General features: G+C 35.5%; 2 protein-coding genes and 1 non-coding gene across 3 annotated transcripts; 2 read left to right on the top strand and 1 right to left on the bottom strand.

The window, feature by feature from the left end:
- Positions 1-253: 253 nt before the first annotated feature.
- TRNAS-UGA lies at positions 254-335 on the bottom strand. Its single transcript has one exon. It is a non-coding gene; the product is annotated as a tRNA-Ser (tRNA).
- Positions 336-1,560: 1,225 nt separating this feature from the next.
- Positions 1,561-3,321, top strand: LOC103964043 (thylakoid lumenal 17.9 kDa protein, chloroplastic). The gene is made up of 4 exons (XM_009376929.3): positions 1,561-1,899; positions 2,349-2,463; positions 2,737-2,806; positions 2,894-3,321. The coding sequence occupies exons 1-4, from the start codon at positions 1,607-1,609 to the stop codon at positions 3,112-3,114; spliced, it is 699 nt and encodes a 232-aa protein (XP_009375204.1). The 5' UTR covers positions 1,561-1,606; the 3' UTR covers positions 3,115-3,321.
- Positions 3,322-10,439: 7,118 nt separating this feature from the next.
- LOC103964044 (protein NUCLEAR FUSION DEFECTIVE 4) lies at positions 10,440-13,729 on the top strand. The gene is made up of 3 exons (XM_009376930.3): positions 10,440-11,013; positions 11,810-12,753; positions 12,854-13,729. Exons 1-3 carry the CDS (start codon positions 10,678-10,680, stop codon positions 13,347-13,349), a joined length of 1,776 nt encoding a protein of 591 aa, XP_009375205.1. The 5' UTR covers positions 10,440-10,677; the 3' UTR covers positions 13,350-13,729.
- Positions 13,730-14,977: the final 1,248 nt, after the last annotated feature.

Genomic DNA, 14,977 nt, shown 5'->3' on the forward strand with positions numbered 1-14,977 from the left:
ATCAAAACTCCGGAATTAGAGACTTCATTGATTCTGCTTTCTGATTCATGACTTTCTTATTCTAAGCGAGTAAACATTTCATCCAGTATTCATCCATTGTGTTTTGAGAAAATATTGGTTTTGGTTCAGAACAAATAATAAAGAGATAAAATTTAAGCCTCAATCAAAGATGAAAGAGAATGGTGGGAAATAAGCAAATTCATGAAAAAAAAGAGACATCAAATTTACCAGTTGAAGAACAAAAACTAGAAATCGTCGACAGCAGGGTTCGAACCTGCGCGGGCGTAGCCCAACAGATTTCAAGTCTGTCTCCTTAACCACTCGGACATATCGACTCCTTGTTCGTACTGTTGTTTTAAATTCATTTATAAGAGAGCCTAAGAGCATAAACTCCACGATGGTAATTGTGAAAATATTTTTCTTTACTTAGAAGTGAAAAGTTTTAAGTTTGAATCTTATGGATGATGAATTTGATATCAAATTAAGCTGCTCATTATGTGATTTTGCCGAACTTCTCCTCCATAAAAATATCGATGTACTCAAAAATTAAAAATAAAATAAAATAATTATAAAATAGAGTTACATCGGATGTTGCATGAAGTCGTGCGTCACGTTTCTCATGTTTAAATTCATTTAGTCTTTATCATGTTGCATAAAGTAAATACGACTTTAAAAGTGTTCAACAATACAGAAATGAAATTAAATTTATCTTGTTGCATAAAGTAATTATGAGTTTACGTCTGATGTTGGATAATAAAAATAATACAATATTTGAATTCAAACACGTATACATTCTCAACTTGCTGATAGAGATAATATTGTAAAATCACACAAACACATAAATACAATAGGTAACAATAAAATTAATGCTAAATTTTGAACTCCCAACTCAATTTTTTTTTCCTTCCATGAACTCCCAACTCAATTACCAGAGCAAGTTTAAAACTTAGGACTCGTTTAGATGTGTTTTTAAAATGACTGAAAACGTTTTTATAGTAATATTTTATTACCATACAATTTAACATATTATGTTGTCAAATTATTATGAATTTTTCATCAAGCCAATTGAGTCATACCTTGGTTGGAGGATTCAAAACTTCAAAATCACCATCCATCAATAAAAAAACTCGTTTTTCTTTATGAGAGCTATTAGGATTTTAACCGGCATGAACGTAGGATAAATAAAGAGTGATTGTAGGGTTTAATTATAGTGTTTGGGTTCATTGATAAATTTGAGTTTTATTATTAATTTCATTTTGTACTTAATAGTAATTATGCAATAGGGTAAAATAGACAATTAACATTTAAAATTTAAGTTGGGAATAGAAAGAGATTACATGGGTTTAAATTAAATTTCCCATTTTAGCCACTCATTCAATACAAATTTACCTCAGCAATAATCCGACATATTATGTTATCAAACAAGATCTTAGGTTGTTTAGGTTGTTTTGTTGAGTCATTAGAAAAGCACAAAGAAACGACACATTTTGGACATGCGGTTGTCGTTTGCATGATATAAAACGGCATTGTTTTGGAGACCAAAACACTACGTTTAATCAAATGGAACCAGAAAGAGCGCATGGCAGTAAAAGGTTGAGGATAAGCCATGACCAACATGAGCTTCAATTTGATGGGTCATCATCTTCTTCCTCCAACTTCCAATCACTCAATCCCCACAACCTCTCATTGCCTCCAAAACCCGAAATCCAGTTTGCAGAACTCGACCCGAAAGCCGATAATCCTCCCTAGTCTCCTCTCTCTAGCTCTCACTGTCACACTTGGCTCACCTTTACCTGTTTTGGCAATCCCTTCTCTCAACTCTCAGTCCAATTTAGCCCCTCCTCCTCCCACCACTCCATTCTCTCAGGCCAAGAATTTGAAGACTGGCCTCGAATTCGGGTACACTTCAGTTTTTTAAAGTTCAATTCATTGTTTCTTTAACTGGATTTTTGCTAATTTAATTTGCTAGATACGTACAAATAAGGGTTAATTACTGTCTCAGTAGACGACATTCTAGTCAAGTTGGTTAGAGCAGTGCACTCCCCTCTGTGCCTAAATTCGAATTCCGCTCCTGTAGTTAGATCACAGTTACATTAGAATATAATCCAACTACAGTCCCAAATTAGTGTTTTTCAAGGAGTTTGAGATAACTTATTTACTTGGGTTTGTTCTGAATCCATTTCTCGTTGTTAGTTCTTTCCATTTTTGGTAATTGGGATATAATGTTGTGTGAAATAAAATGTGTTCGTTGAAAAGAAAGTAGAAGTTTGTGGTTTTTTTTGCTCTGCCTTCCACAATGTGCTTTGCTGTTTTTTGCTGAATATGATTTGTGTGTCTTGAACTTGCAGGAAAATTAGACCTTGCCCATCGATAAATCCTGGCTGTGTGTCGACAAATCCAAGATCGTCATCGTTTGCATTTCCATTGGAGATTCCTGCAAATTCTTTAGACAATGCAATTCAGGTTCATAGAGAATATGCATACCCCCCTCTTATTAAAATTTGACTTAAACTTGTGCTTTTATCAAGCTATCATACTTGCTTTGTTCTGAATGTTTAGCGTTCACTTTCTTGCATCTTAAGTTAAGTAACTTTAGGGTAGCGATTTTAACACTCCTCGTTTCATCATATCCACTCCGAACTGAATCTTTACAATTCTTTCGAGTTAAAAAAAGGTGTGAAAATCACTAGCCTAGTTTTAATATTTTTTAGTCACTTGTTTCGTAAAATTATGCAGAGGTTGAAAGAAGCAATCTTAGAAACCCAAAAGAACCCAAAAATTCAGATCGTGGAAGATACCCCTGATGGTAAGTATATTAATCACATGCATAACATTACTTAACTAAGTTTAAACCAAATTTAAAGGGAAAATTAACAAGAGAATATTTTCCCAGGGCAATATTTGCAAGCTGAGTTCGATGGAGGTTTTGGCAGAGATGTGGTGGAGTTTCTGGTGAAAGGAGACTTGGCTTCGTACAGGTGCATGGCCACAAAAGTAACATATTTGTACCCTTTCACAACAGCTCTAGGAAATTCACAGGGACAAGAAGAGCGGATGAAGAAAATTACTGACCAGTTGGGTTGGTATGCTCCAAGTTTTGAAGCCATGGACTAATTAATAATTAATTTGGATTTTGTTAATAGTTAATGTGTTCATGGTTCTTGTTTTTTTAATTTCCTTTTTACCCTTATATATATATATAATTTGTATGAGACACATGTTTGGAGCTAGTATTTGAGTTTCTATTTACAATGCCCGGTTATAAAATTGTGGTACAAATACTGTGAACACTCGGATGGATTTCGAGTTTGCATAAATCAACATCTGTTAGTCGTAGTTGCGCGTAGATGAATCTACAAAGTTACGTTATGTTTGGACGAGGGACATCCAAATTGTAAGGCAAGATGAAAAACAAATTGATCACAAAAAGTGGAATAAGAGGATTTAGAAAATTCATTACATGAGCATTACAACAGTATATAAGAGAAATTTGTAAATGACTAATTCTAAGTAGACATTTTGCCAATTTCTTTCACTATTAATGGTCATGTGGTACATTTATAATCTCTCTGTCTAACTTGTTTTCTTTTTTTACTTTGCCTGGATGTAGAAAGAAACTGTATTTTGAATGTGATAAGCATTTGAAAAAACATATTGAAAGGGCCATATTTTAAATGTGATAAGCATTTGTTTTTTGAAAGGGACCATTTATTTAGTTAGGGGCACATGGTCTATGATTGATGTGTTTCTTCCATTTAGAATGAGGTTCATTGATTAAAACATCTCTAACAGACAAAGTGGTGTACAACATATGACTGAAAGAATCTAAGTACAATTATATGGAGAGGGATTTTATCCCATCAAATCTTAAGGATAAAGAATTTTTAAAAATAATAATAATTGTAACCATTGAATTAAATTTTAAAAGTCTAAATATTCAAATCCTTAGGTCTCTGTCCCAATTATGTAAGAGTAAAATCTGCAACAAAGATCAAGTATTGTAGATCTGAGCTACATTTTCTGACTTGGGCCCATAAGCTGTCATTTCTAAGAGAACAGAATCATGAGTATTAGCGAATGAGTTTTTTTCGTGACATATGGTTGTTTTAGGTCAAATTTCTTGGTGTAAATGTTTATCATTTAAGATTTTAGAATATTTCCCGTGACATTTTTTTGGTGTAAATGTTAAAGTGGTTATCTCTTATTATCATTTAATCTAATTGTCTCGCGCGTTGTATGACAAGGCAAATGAGAAAGTAAATCCGATTCAATAATCTTGCCACCTCAACATTTCACCACTCCAATGGATAAGGCAATAAGGTAAATTTGTCTTACCGAAAATCTGGCTCGAATCTTGAGATCTCAATATATTTTTTTTAAGATTAAAACAGAAAGGAAGTGCGCAATTAAATTATTTACTAAGATATTTTATCGAATATTTGGTGGATATGTTATTGTCAGTCAAATTATGTTGCGCATATGTCAACAGATCGATATATATCGAAACAATCTAACAAGTGACACTGAGAGAATTTGACGAGTGTTGTCGATGCAACATGTCCAGATATGCTTAATAGGTATTACATCAAATACTTAGGAAGTACAAAAAAGATTCGTACAAAACATTCGGAACATCTTCAAAAAACATTCTCAAGTATATTTCTCAAACTCCTAATAGTTTTGGGGCTACCTTGATCTCAGTGTGCTGCATATAGTATAACACCTTCTCCGTATATATGAGAGTCTGTTTTTGCTTACTCCCTTAATAACCTAAGGTAGCCAATGTCAATATCTGCTAACTGCGGTCGGTGAACCCTTGATTCTTTTTCTTTCGATCTTGTAGCAGGAGAGTTAAAGAGGCTAATTCAGTTAATTCATATAGCTGCTTTGGAAGTATTTTTAAAATGGTTGAAAATATTTTTGGTGAAAATATTTTTTAAACCAATCATCTAGTAAAAATGCAAGTGCACTTTAAGTGTCAAAAATAGTTTCGCTAAAAACACTTTCGGTCATTTTAAAAGTATTTCAAAATCAATGTCACATCCCAACCCAGACCCCCACCATATCTCGAGCTCAACTCCACCGTAGCATGATATTGTCCGCTTTGGGCCCCGACCACGCCCTCACGGTTTTGTTTTTGGGAACTCACACAAGAACTTCCCAGTGGGTCACCCATCATGAGATTGCTCTCACACGCTACTCGCTTAACTTCGGAATTCCGATGGAATCCGAAGCTAGTGAGCTCCCAAAAGGCCTCGTGCTAGGTAGGGATAAGAATATACATATAAGGATCACTCCCTGGGCGATGTGGGTTCACGTGACGGCTAACACGTCTTGTTTTTGGTCGGGGTGTGTCAATCAATTTATAATTGATGGGATATTGGAAGGAATAAATTGTATAATTTTTTTTTTCAAATATATTTAAAGGAAAACAAATGAAAATGCCTTGAAAACTTTGAGTTTTCACGACAATGATAAAATAAAGGGTAAAGTGAATAGTATTATGATTGATTTTTTAGTGTAAGAATGTAATTTTTTGTTAAAATGAACAATATTATGATTAATTTTTAATGTAAAAATATAATTTTTCTTTAAAATAAACGGTATCTAAGAAAAAAAGGACAATCACTACTTTGAATTAGGAGGTGACAGAAAATACTCTATTTATATTCCCAACAAACAATCCACGATGTGGTGCATGCGCATTCAAGTTGATTAGGAGGTGACAGAAAATACTTTATTTATAATCCCAACAAGCAATCGACGATGTGGTACATGCGTTTCAAGTTGATTTACTCTTTGGCTCTTCTTTCATTTTCAATTGTTGGCTATACATGTCATGTCAGGTGTTGATTAAACTAATTCCTTGATTAGTAGTGTATTAATTAAGTGGACAAATTAAGTATAAACTTATAAAACCAGACCAAAGAAAAAGGAGTATCAAATTTATAATCCATTTGAAAATTGAGCAACACATGACACGTACATCGGTACATGCATGTTGCCCAGTTGTTCATGCTACATGGGAATGTGGAAAACTCGTTTTCCATTCCAAACATGCAAAGCTTATTTTCACTTTTCTTTGTTCTCTTTTTCTTCGATTTCTCGTGTTTCATTTTTCATGTGACGTGATGTTAATTGTAATGAGTATTAAATAGTATGGATGAAGGAACCACAATAAAATCAATAATTCAAATTAATCTAAAGTGTTCAATACTCGTTACATTTAATATTATGTAGCATGGAAGAATTTTTCAATTTCTCTTTTAAGTACCCTAGTTTTGGATTACATAATTTTATTTTAGTTAAACTATTATGATTCCACAAAAAAAAAAGGTACATGTGAAAAGGGTTTTAAAAATCGAAAAGTTCAACCGACCACCCACACATAATTTGTTGTACAAATTTGGTGTATGTGGGAAGAGGAAAGTTCAACTTGCCACCGCCACTTCAATTACACGTTGGTTAAAAGAATGGGGTTGCAAGATCACATGCACTAGGAAAGTAAATTGATAGATAGCCAAATTCTCACAAACCCTAGGGCATGTTTATGCTCGAGCCTCTCTCTTTGTAAAAAATTAAAAACCAGAGATCTGATAGCCGCCGTCCCTCGTCCTTGCTCGGGATTGACGGCAACCATTGTTTTAAAAATCGACCTAGGCAGTAGATGGTAACCACCCACCATGGTTAACCCACAGTCAAGTCGAAAATCAGGAAAAGGATTAGGAAAGTAATTAATAATTAAAATATTATGCATTCTTACGTTTAGCGCCACTTCCCCAGCATTTATAACTAGCTTTTCTAGCTTTATTTTTATTAGTCTTCCACCTTTTCTATCTGCTTGTCGTCGTTTTACAAACATAAACCTTCATTTTCCTCATCCCCTCCCTCTACTTTCCATCCTCATAATTTATTCCCACCCCAACCTGTGCTTTGACCCACGAGCAACAAACTGAAAATGAATTTATTGTTGGAAATTATATATTATAATATGAAATATTGTAATATATAATTTTAATAATTGAATGAAAAATATTGTTAATCAATTTTTTAGAAAGGTTATGTTGTTTAGGTGTATTCCCTTGATAAGTGATGTATACTTATAAATGAAAAGTTACATCTCTTTAATAAGTAGAAATTGGATTCTATATAAACCCATGAAACCATTGGTATTCAACATAGAAAATTAGAGTTAATTTTTACTCTTGAGAAATAGGGTTTCCCTTTGTTTCTCTCATGTTTTGTAAGTCAAATTCGAGTCGTGTCTTGAGAGTACGGAATATATAAAGTTCGCGAGAGTCCGATGATTGAAGTGCTTTGACTTCAGATTATAGATTGTTGAATCCTGGGAGATGAACGCCTATCGAACTACAAGCACAAGAGTAGGGGCGAAATTCTATCTTTAGGACATTGCATTTATGCAAGCCTCAATCTCCAAGTTTGTCAGTTATTCTAACTTTCTCTCTAGTTGTTTATATTAATCTCATATATAATTGATGTTATGAATTTCTTTATGATTATTATCAGTGTAATTATATTGTTATTTTTCATATTTTCTAATATTGCTCCAACATTTATCCATTTTCGTCCTTCGCTACCCCGCCCTCGACCAGCATGTCGAATTTCCTTCGAGGTCAAGTATTCTGCAACTTCAGCCAAGGTAAAGTTATTTTACATACCTCTTAGGCTAACCCTCTTCCATCTGTTACTGTATTTGTTTGTATTTATTAGCACAGATTGGAGAAGCCTTGCAAGTAATACAAACTTATGAGGATTTGGTCTCCAATCATATTGAGATTCTACTTTTAAGTCTATACAATCACATTCCTAATTAATAATTTTACTCACAACAACTACTTAATTTTTATATTCATGTACAAAATAACTTCTCAAAATATCCGTCGATACATCCGTAAAATGAATATTTCCGTAACGATCAATATTTAAAACCTTGCATGTAACACTGCATGTGAAAACAGAGTGTCAAAAAGGGTGACATTAACTGTAACTTTACGTCTAAGGTTACCAAAATCTCAGAAAAACCCCCCAATTGATGCTTTAAGTTGCAAAACATACATTCAACTGTTGATAAGCTTGCCAGATCACAGACTCTTTGAATGAGTACCCAATTTCCATTTGGTATTAGAAATATGACGTTGATGGTGGTAGTGACAAAAAATGGCGGTAGCTAGGGATGGTATTGGAGATGCGGCGGAGGCGGTGGTGGTGATAGCAAAGGTAGCGGTGGTAGACTGGTAGTTAGGTATCCTTTCGATACACATTGTCTACTCCCTCCTGAACGACGACCTTGCGTTGGGTTTGGAATTTGGGTCCTTGGAATTTATGTCACTATCGGGTCACATGCAGGCTCAAAATTGCTTCCAATTCTTATGGAAAAGACATCAAATCAACGTACAGAGAAGGCCAATGATGAAACAGCCACTTGACAAAGGGCCTTACATTTTATACACGTGTGACAATCGAGGTCGATTATATATAAGGAGAATGAGGATCCTTTCTGGATTCTTCGTCGATATTTTAGGAATTCTTACATCGAGTTCGTTCATCGTACGTTGTGTGATCAGTTTTTGTTAAGTACTGTTTATGTTTAATTTTAAATTAAATAATTTTAAATAATTTTTGACCGCACGATGTAAGGATCTCCGAGATCCTCACAAAGAGGATCGAGAGAGGATCCTCGTTCGTATTGGGGGATTAATCCGACAAAAAAAAAAGTTAGGTGGATTAATCTGAAATATCTAATCAATATTATGGTCAATAGTTCAAGTACTAATATTATTAAGATATTTTATGATAAAACCAAACATTTGTTGGTTATGCAAATAATTAAGTTGATACAATATTGATGTAACAAGTAGTGGACTGTTGGACCAACTCTAAAATCTTGACATTTTATATTCAAATCGAAAGAAGTCTCTAGCTGACTATCTAAGAAATAGTTGGAACGCACACACAGAACTATGAGAGTTTGTTTTTGTTTCATTCCTCTTAACGTTGGGAGATATTTCAAGTTCAAGTCCTACTCTTTTGTCTAAAAATAAAGAATGAGTAAAAAAATATAAGAAACACATAAAACATATTCATGCCACATGAGAGAGAATATTTTAATGTGCACAAAAACTGCGTAAATTATGACAGATAAGTAATCACACCCGTAATGAAATTTCCAAATTGATACTTAAAAAATGATAACGTGAGGGCAAGAGACTAAGAAGTAATTAAGCACTTTTTCTATTAGTTTTGTCAACTCGTAAATTAATCATCCTCAGATTTGTTTGAGATGCTAATTTCCAATCCTCCTATGATCCCATCACGTTCATATCTTATCAGGTAACTTATTTGACCACACCACGTACTCCGCTGCCTCATAGAATGTGGAAAAGAACAAGAACCTAAATTAAGAAATTGGAACTCTTTAAAACATTTTTATCCTGATTAATACTCTATCCCTAGTGAAGCAAATCTTACAATTTGTTATGATAACTAAATCGACTGGCCAATGGCGAATTTGAACCACATTATGCTAACTTATTGTGAGGCTCGGCCCACCTCCCCTTAGTGTAAATAATATTGTTTGTTAAAAAAAAAAAAAAAACTGAAATCGATTGGCGTCATTCTTTAACTAAAACACACAAAGTTAGTGCTTCGTAGGCTGATTATGAGTAATTTTTCAGTATAATCATCACACCAATAAGTGGTTATCAAGTGGTGTCATCAATCCACTCATATTATAAGCCCTGTATCAATGTATTAATGCTAGATCATCGGTTCATGAAATATTCGTCATGTTTTTCACTCATATTGTAATACATGGATTGTTTTTACTAGGTCTATGACATATATTAATCATGTCTTTCACTCATATTATAGGAAGTGAGATTAATAACATGTTGGTCACTCATATTATAACAGTATGACTATCACTCAAAATTATTTCGTAGATGGCACAGTAGCATGTCTTCTTATTGCAGAATGTAAGTCCAATAAAGGAAAAAAAAAAAAAAAAAAAAAAAAACTACTCTAATATCATCGATATATCGAAGCTTTTTGTAAAAAACCTCACACCTGTTAGTATAGGGGAACAGTTAAACTGAAGATAATATTGGTATTATTATTACTATGATGAAATTGGAGGTCCACTATAAAACCAATTGACAATATAGGGAGTAGCCCAAGATCATATAAGCATAGAACAAACCTTGTCCCTCATCAATGTGGGACAACTCTCAACACTAATATCATCGATCGAAGCTTTTTGTAAAAAACCTCACACCTATTAGTATGCACGAACAGTTAAACTGAAGATAATATCGGTATTATTATTACTACCGTTGATCCCTCATGTTATCATTATAAGAGAGACGCTACATATTGACCTTCTCGTAGTTATAGTGACCTTTGGTCAGACCAGGAAGATTAGTTTACAGCTATGCGATCTATAAATATCACTCACCTGCGGTCAAATCCATATTATATTTATATAGCAAGTTCAAGCCAGACAACCAAAAAACCAATCATTCACCTCTCATCCATTTTCCACGTTCATCAGAGATCTCAACCATCCCACATAGAATTGTGATGCAGCAGCAGACTTAGCTTCTCTGATCATCGTCTGATCAGTCATCGCCAGCGGTCGACTCCATCTGGAAATACAAGATGGTCCAACTCCATGGGAAGTTCAAAGCCTTCGCCAACAGCAGATGGCTGGTGTTCGTGTGTGCAATGTGGATCCAATCCTTTGCAGGAATAGGGTACCTGTTTGGGAGCATATCACCTGTGATCAAGTCCACCATGGGCTACAGCCAGAGACAGTTGGCAATTCTTGGAGTGGCTAAGGACTTGGGGGACTCTGTAGGGTTTGTGGCTGGAAGCCTGTCTGAAATATTGCCCACCTGGGGACTTTTGGTAATTGGAGCAGCCTTCAACCTTGTTGGGTATGGCTTGCTTTGGCTTATAGTCTCTCAGACTTTGCCTGCTTTCCCTCTCTGGGTGGTGAGTTAATTTGTTCAACTTCAATCCAAAGTCTCATTCTCTTCATCAAAGTCTTCTCGTCTTTTTTTTTTTTTCAATTTTCATTTTTATGATTGGTTTTGGATGTTCGGGACGGCTCCTATAAGGGCCAAAAGCGTTTTCTGGCAACCAAAAGTGCTTTTGTGATTCTAGATCATAGGAGCACTGTGTGGAGAAGTAAGGCGCTTCAGGCTTCTTCAGGAAACACTTCGAACTAACTTTTTTAGAAAGTAGTTGGATTTTTAATAAAAAGCATCCATGTTTTTAACAAAAACACTTTTAGCAAAACTCCTTACGAACTTGAGTACTTTCTATAAAAGTAGTCTCGAACCGGGCTTCGGATTTGGAAAGGGTAAATAGGTCGAAATTTTTTCTGTTGGTAAATCAAATGGTAGGAAAAGAGAGGAGTTAAAGTGCTGACTGCTGATTCTTTGCTGCCTTTTGAGCTCGCTGCTTTTGCTTCTGTAGACGTCTTTGATGTACGGTTAGAATTATCAATGGAAATTTGTTTGTGCATTCAATTGGAAAGAGTTGTTGTAGTCTATCTTAATGTTTTTTTCTTGGCATAAACTGTCATACAGTTTCTGTTCATGTCGAAGCTGAATTGGGGTGTGGATTTGGTTCAATTGATTATTCGCTGCCCGTTTAGGCTCGTACTTTTGGTGTACTGAATTGGACGTGCAATTTGTTCATTGATATTTCAAAACAGTTCAAAACTCGTCTGCATTTTGCTGTGTCCAAAATTGGTAACCAAGTTTTATTTCCCCTTTCTCTGCAGCTCTGCATTTGTATATATGTGGGAACCAACGGAGAGACCTTCTTCAACACAGCAGCATTGATATCATGTGTGCAAAACTTCCCCAAAAGCCGGGGTCCTATAGTCGGGATCCTAAAAGGCTACGCCGGGTTGAGTGGCGCAATACTGACTCAGATTTATGCAATGATCAATGCTCCGAATGAATCCTCGTTGATTTTTATGATTGCAGTCGGTCCATCGATGGTTGCCGTTGCTCTGATGTTCATTGTTAGGCCTGTGGGAGGTCACAGGCAAGTGAGGCCATCTGACAATTCAAGCTTCCTATTTACTTACAGCGTTTGCCTTGTTCTGGCAGCTTATTTGTTGGGAGTTTTGCTCCTTGAGGATTTGGTCAACATAAGTCAAACTTTGATCACATTGTGTGCAGTTATCTTAATCATTCTCATTCTGCTTCCAATTGTGATCCCCGTCATACTGGTTTTCTTTTCCGAGCCAATACATTCGGTGCAGGAGAGCCTTCTCCTCGAATCGCAAAGTGAAGAGGCTGGAAAATCTGAGCGGGACAAGACTGAGGTCATTTTAAGTGAGGTGGAGAGTGAGGTGGAGGATGAGAAGTCCCGGGAAGTGGATTCGCTTCCCATGTCCGAAAGACAGAAAAGAATTGCTCAGCTTCAGGCTAAGCTGTTCCAGGCAGCTGCTGTCGGAGCAGTGAGAGTTAAGAGGCGAAAAGGCCCTCGTAGAGGAGAGAATTTTACTTTGTTACAGGCATTGGTAAAGGCAGATTTCTGGCTCATATTTGTTTCCCTACTGCTTGCTGCTGGTTCTGGTTTGACAATTATTGACAATTTAGGTCAAATAACCGAGTCACTTGGGTACGATGATTCAAGTATTTATGTTTCCATGATCAGCATTTGGAACTTTCTTGGACGCGTTGGGGGCGGTTACTTCTCTGAGATTATAGTAAGGTGACATAATTTACAATCATAAATTTCGGTAAATATTTCCTTAATACATTTCATACGATGACCTACTAGTCCTAATGTCCATCTGTGTTGTTTTTACCAGAGATTACGCATACCCTAGACCCGTGGCCATGGCGGTAGTTCAGGTCATCATGGCACTCGGGCTTTTCTACTATGCCGTGGGATTGCCAGGGCAGATTTATGTGATAACTGTGCTGGTAGGACTTGGTTATGGTGCTCACTGGGCAATTTTACCAGCTGCAGCCTCAGAGCTATTCGGGCTGAAGAGTTTCGGGGCCTTGTACAATTTTCTTACAATGGCAAATCCTGCTGGTTCTCTTATATTCTCAGAAGTGATTGCCAGTGGAATATACGATCACTACGCAAAGGAACAAGCCGTGCTCAGACGCCAAATTTCGGGTTCAATGCTCATAAAACCCCTCCGGGATGATGACTCACTCACTTGTGTTGGCACTGTATGCTATTCCATCACTTGTGGAATACTTTCAGGACTCTGCATTGTTGCTTGTGTCTTAAGTTTAATCGTTATTTATCGGACTAGGAGGGTTTATACGCAGCTCTATGGATCGAGCAGTTGAACTGCGAAAGCGAAAGGCAACTGGATACCTATGGCGATCAGCACATTGCGTCTGAAAGGCCTTTCTTCCCTATGAATCCAAGTTCTGCACTGAACATGAAATGGAATTCTTTTCCTTTTCGTGTTACAACGGAAGAACAATTCGATGATAAACCAGAGTCCTCTCTGGTTGCTGCAACACGTTCCCACTCCAACAAGGATAAGGTTCTTCACTCCATCTCCAACAAGGACACGCAAGCAGCAGCCCAGTCCCAGTCCGAGAAGGATTTGTATTCTCCTATACTGATTGTATTTTATGTTTTCTGTCTACACGATTACTTTGTAGCCCTATATATATCAATAATAATTGGCTCACTCATTCATTGAGTTGAGTTCTACAAATACATTCTATCATCTTTCATTCGAAAGATATGAAGAATATTTCATCCGACTGATCACGATATGTGAGCACAGTAGATTTTTTATTCATGACTGGAGCTCAGACATATTACAGTTCAATGAAAATGAATAACGCTTCAACTTCTTGATAGCTACAACATCAATAGCTTCAGAAGGCTGAGATTTCTTGAGGGTTAAGGAAAGATACCTGGAAAGTGAAGCCCGCCAAGTGGCCCAAAATCCAATTGAAGGCAAAAATGCCTATAGGACCTGTTTGGTGGGCTAGATAGAATAAGTTGTGATCAACTAAAATATATTTGAGTCTAATCCATTGTTTATTGTGTTAAAGTATGAGATGATCAAACTAGACATGATGAGTTATGAATTATAATAAAATGGGTTATCAGTTATCTAACTTATCCTAAAGTCCATGCCAATCTAATCCGATCCTTAAGGCTTAATCTCATTCAACTCACCAAATAGGCTCATAATGTAGTATTTCACACTTTCTATTAGGGTGGAGTTGTTTATACACTCTGGTTACCTTCTACACACCCATGTTAGTTTTTGTACATTGATTTTTTTATTTGATCCGACAGTTAAAAAATTAAGAAGAGTGTGTAAGAGATAAAAAGAGGTGTGTTGATAGCACCACCATTTATGATATGGTTTCAACTCTTCCTTGTACAGTCAAGATTATTAATATGGAAAATATACAAAAATAAGAAACATATATAATTTTTTGGGAATGCCTAATATGGTTGCTTTAATAAGGTAATTAGCTAACTCTCTTACTTAATATGGCAAATTTTGTTGGTTTCCACGTCAGCATGAAATGAATTTTCTTGGTAAAAAAAATCTACATAAATCCTTCAATATTTGGAAAGAAACTAAACACATATACATGCACATCCACCTAAGAGAATCTGAGGTTGTATACATTGGATTTTGTTTGCTAAAAATAGTAAAAAGAAAATACATTGAACTTAGTATCCATTAAATATTTTTCAAAAAGTATCCATTTTTCAGAGGATTGCATAATTAATTTCAAATCCATGAGTAATAAAAGAAAATCTACCCATGACTTGAACAATAAAAGTGAAATTGGAGGATAAGATAATAAATTTTAAATTTTCATTGTGTTTACTTGCAAACTAAGTTATGTGATAATTTTGTTAAAAAAAAAAAGTTATGTGATAATTAAGTTTTAATTTTACACAAATATACCGATATAAGGAGTGGTACTCATGT

This window comes from the organism of the source record quoted next, unplaced genomic scaffold (assembly GCF_019419815.1).
Source record: "Pyrus x bretschneideri cultivar Hongxiangsu unplaced genomic scaffold, Pyrus_bretschneideri_v1 Contig3, whole genome shotgun sequence".
Lineage (NCBI taxonomy): Eukaryota > Viridiplantae > Streptophyta > Magnoliopsida > Rosales > Rosaceae > Pyrus > Pyrus x bretschneideri.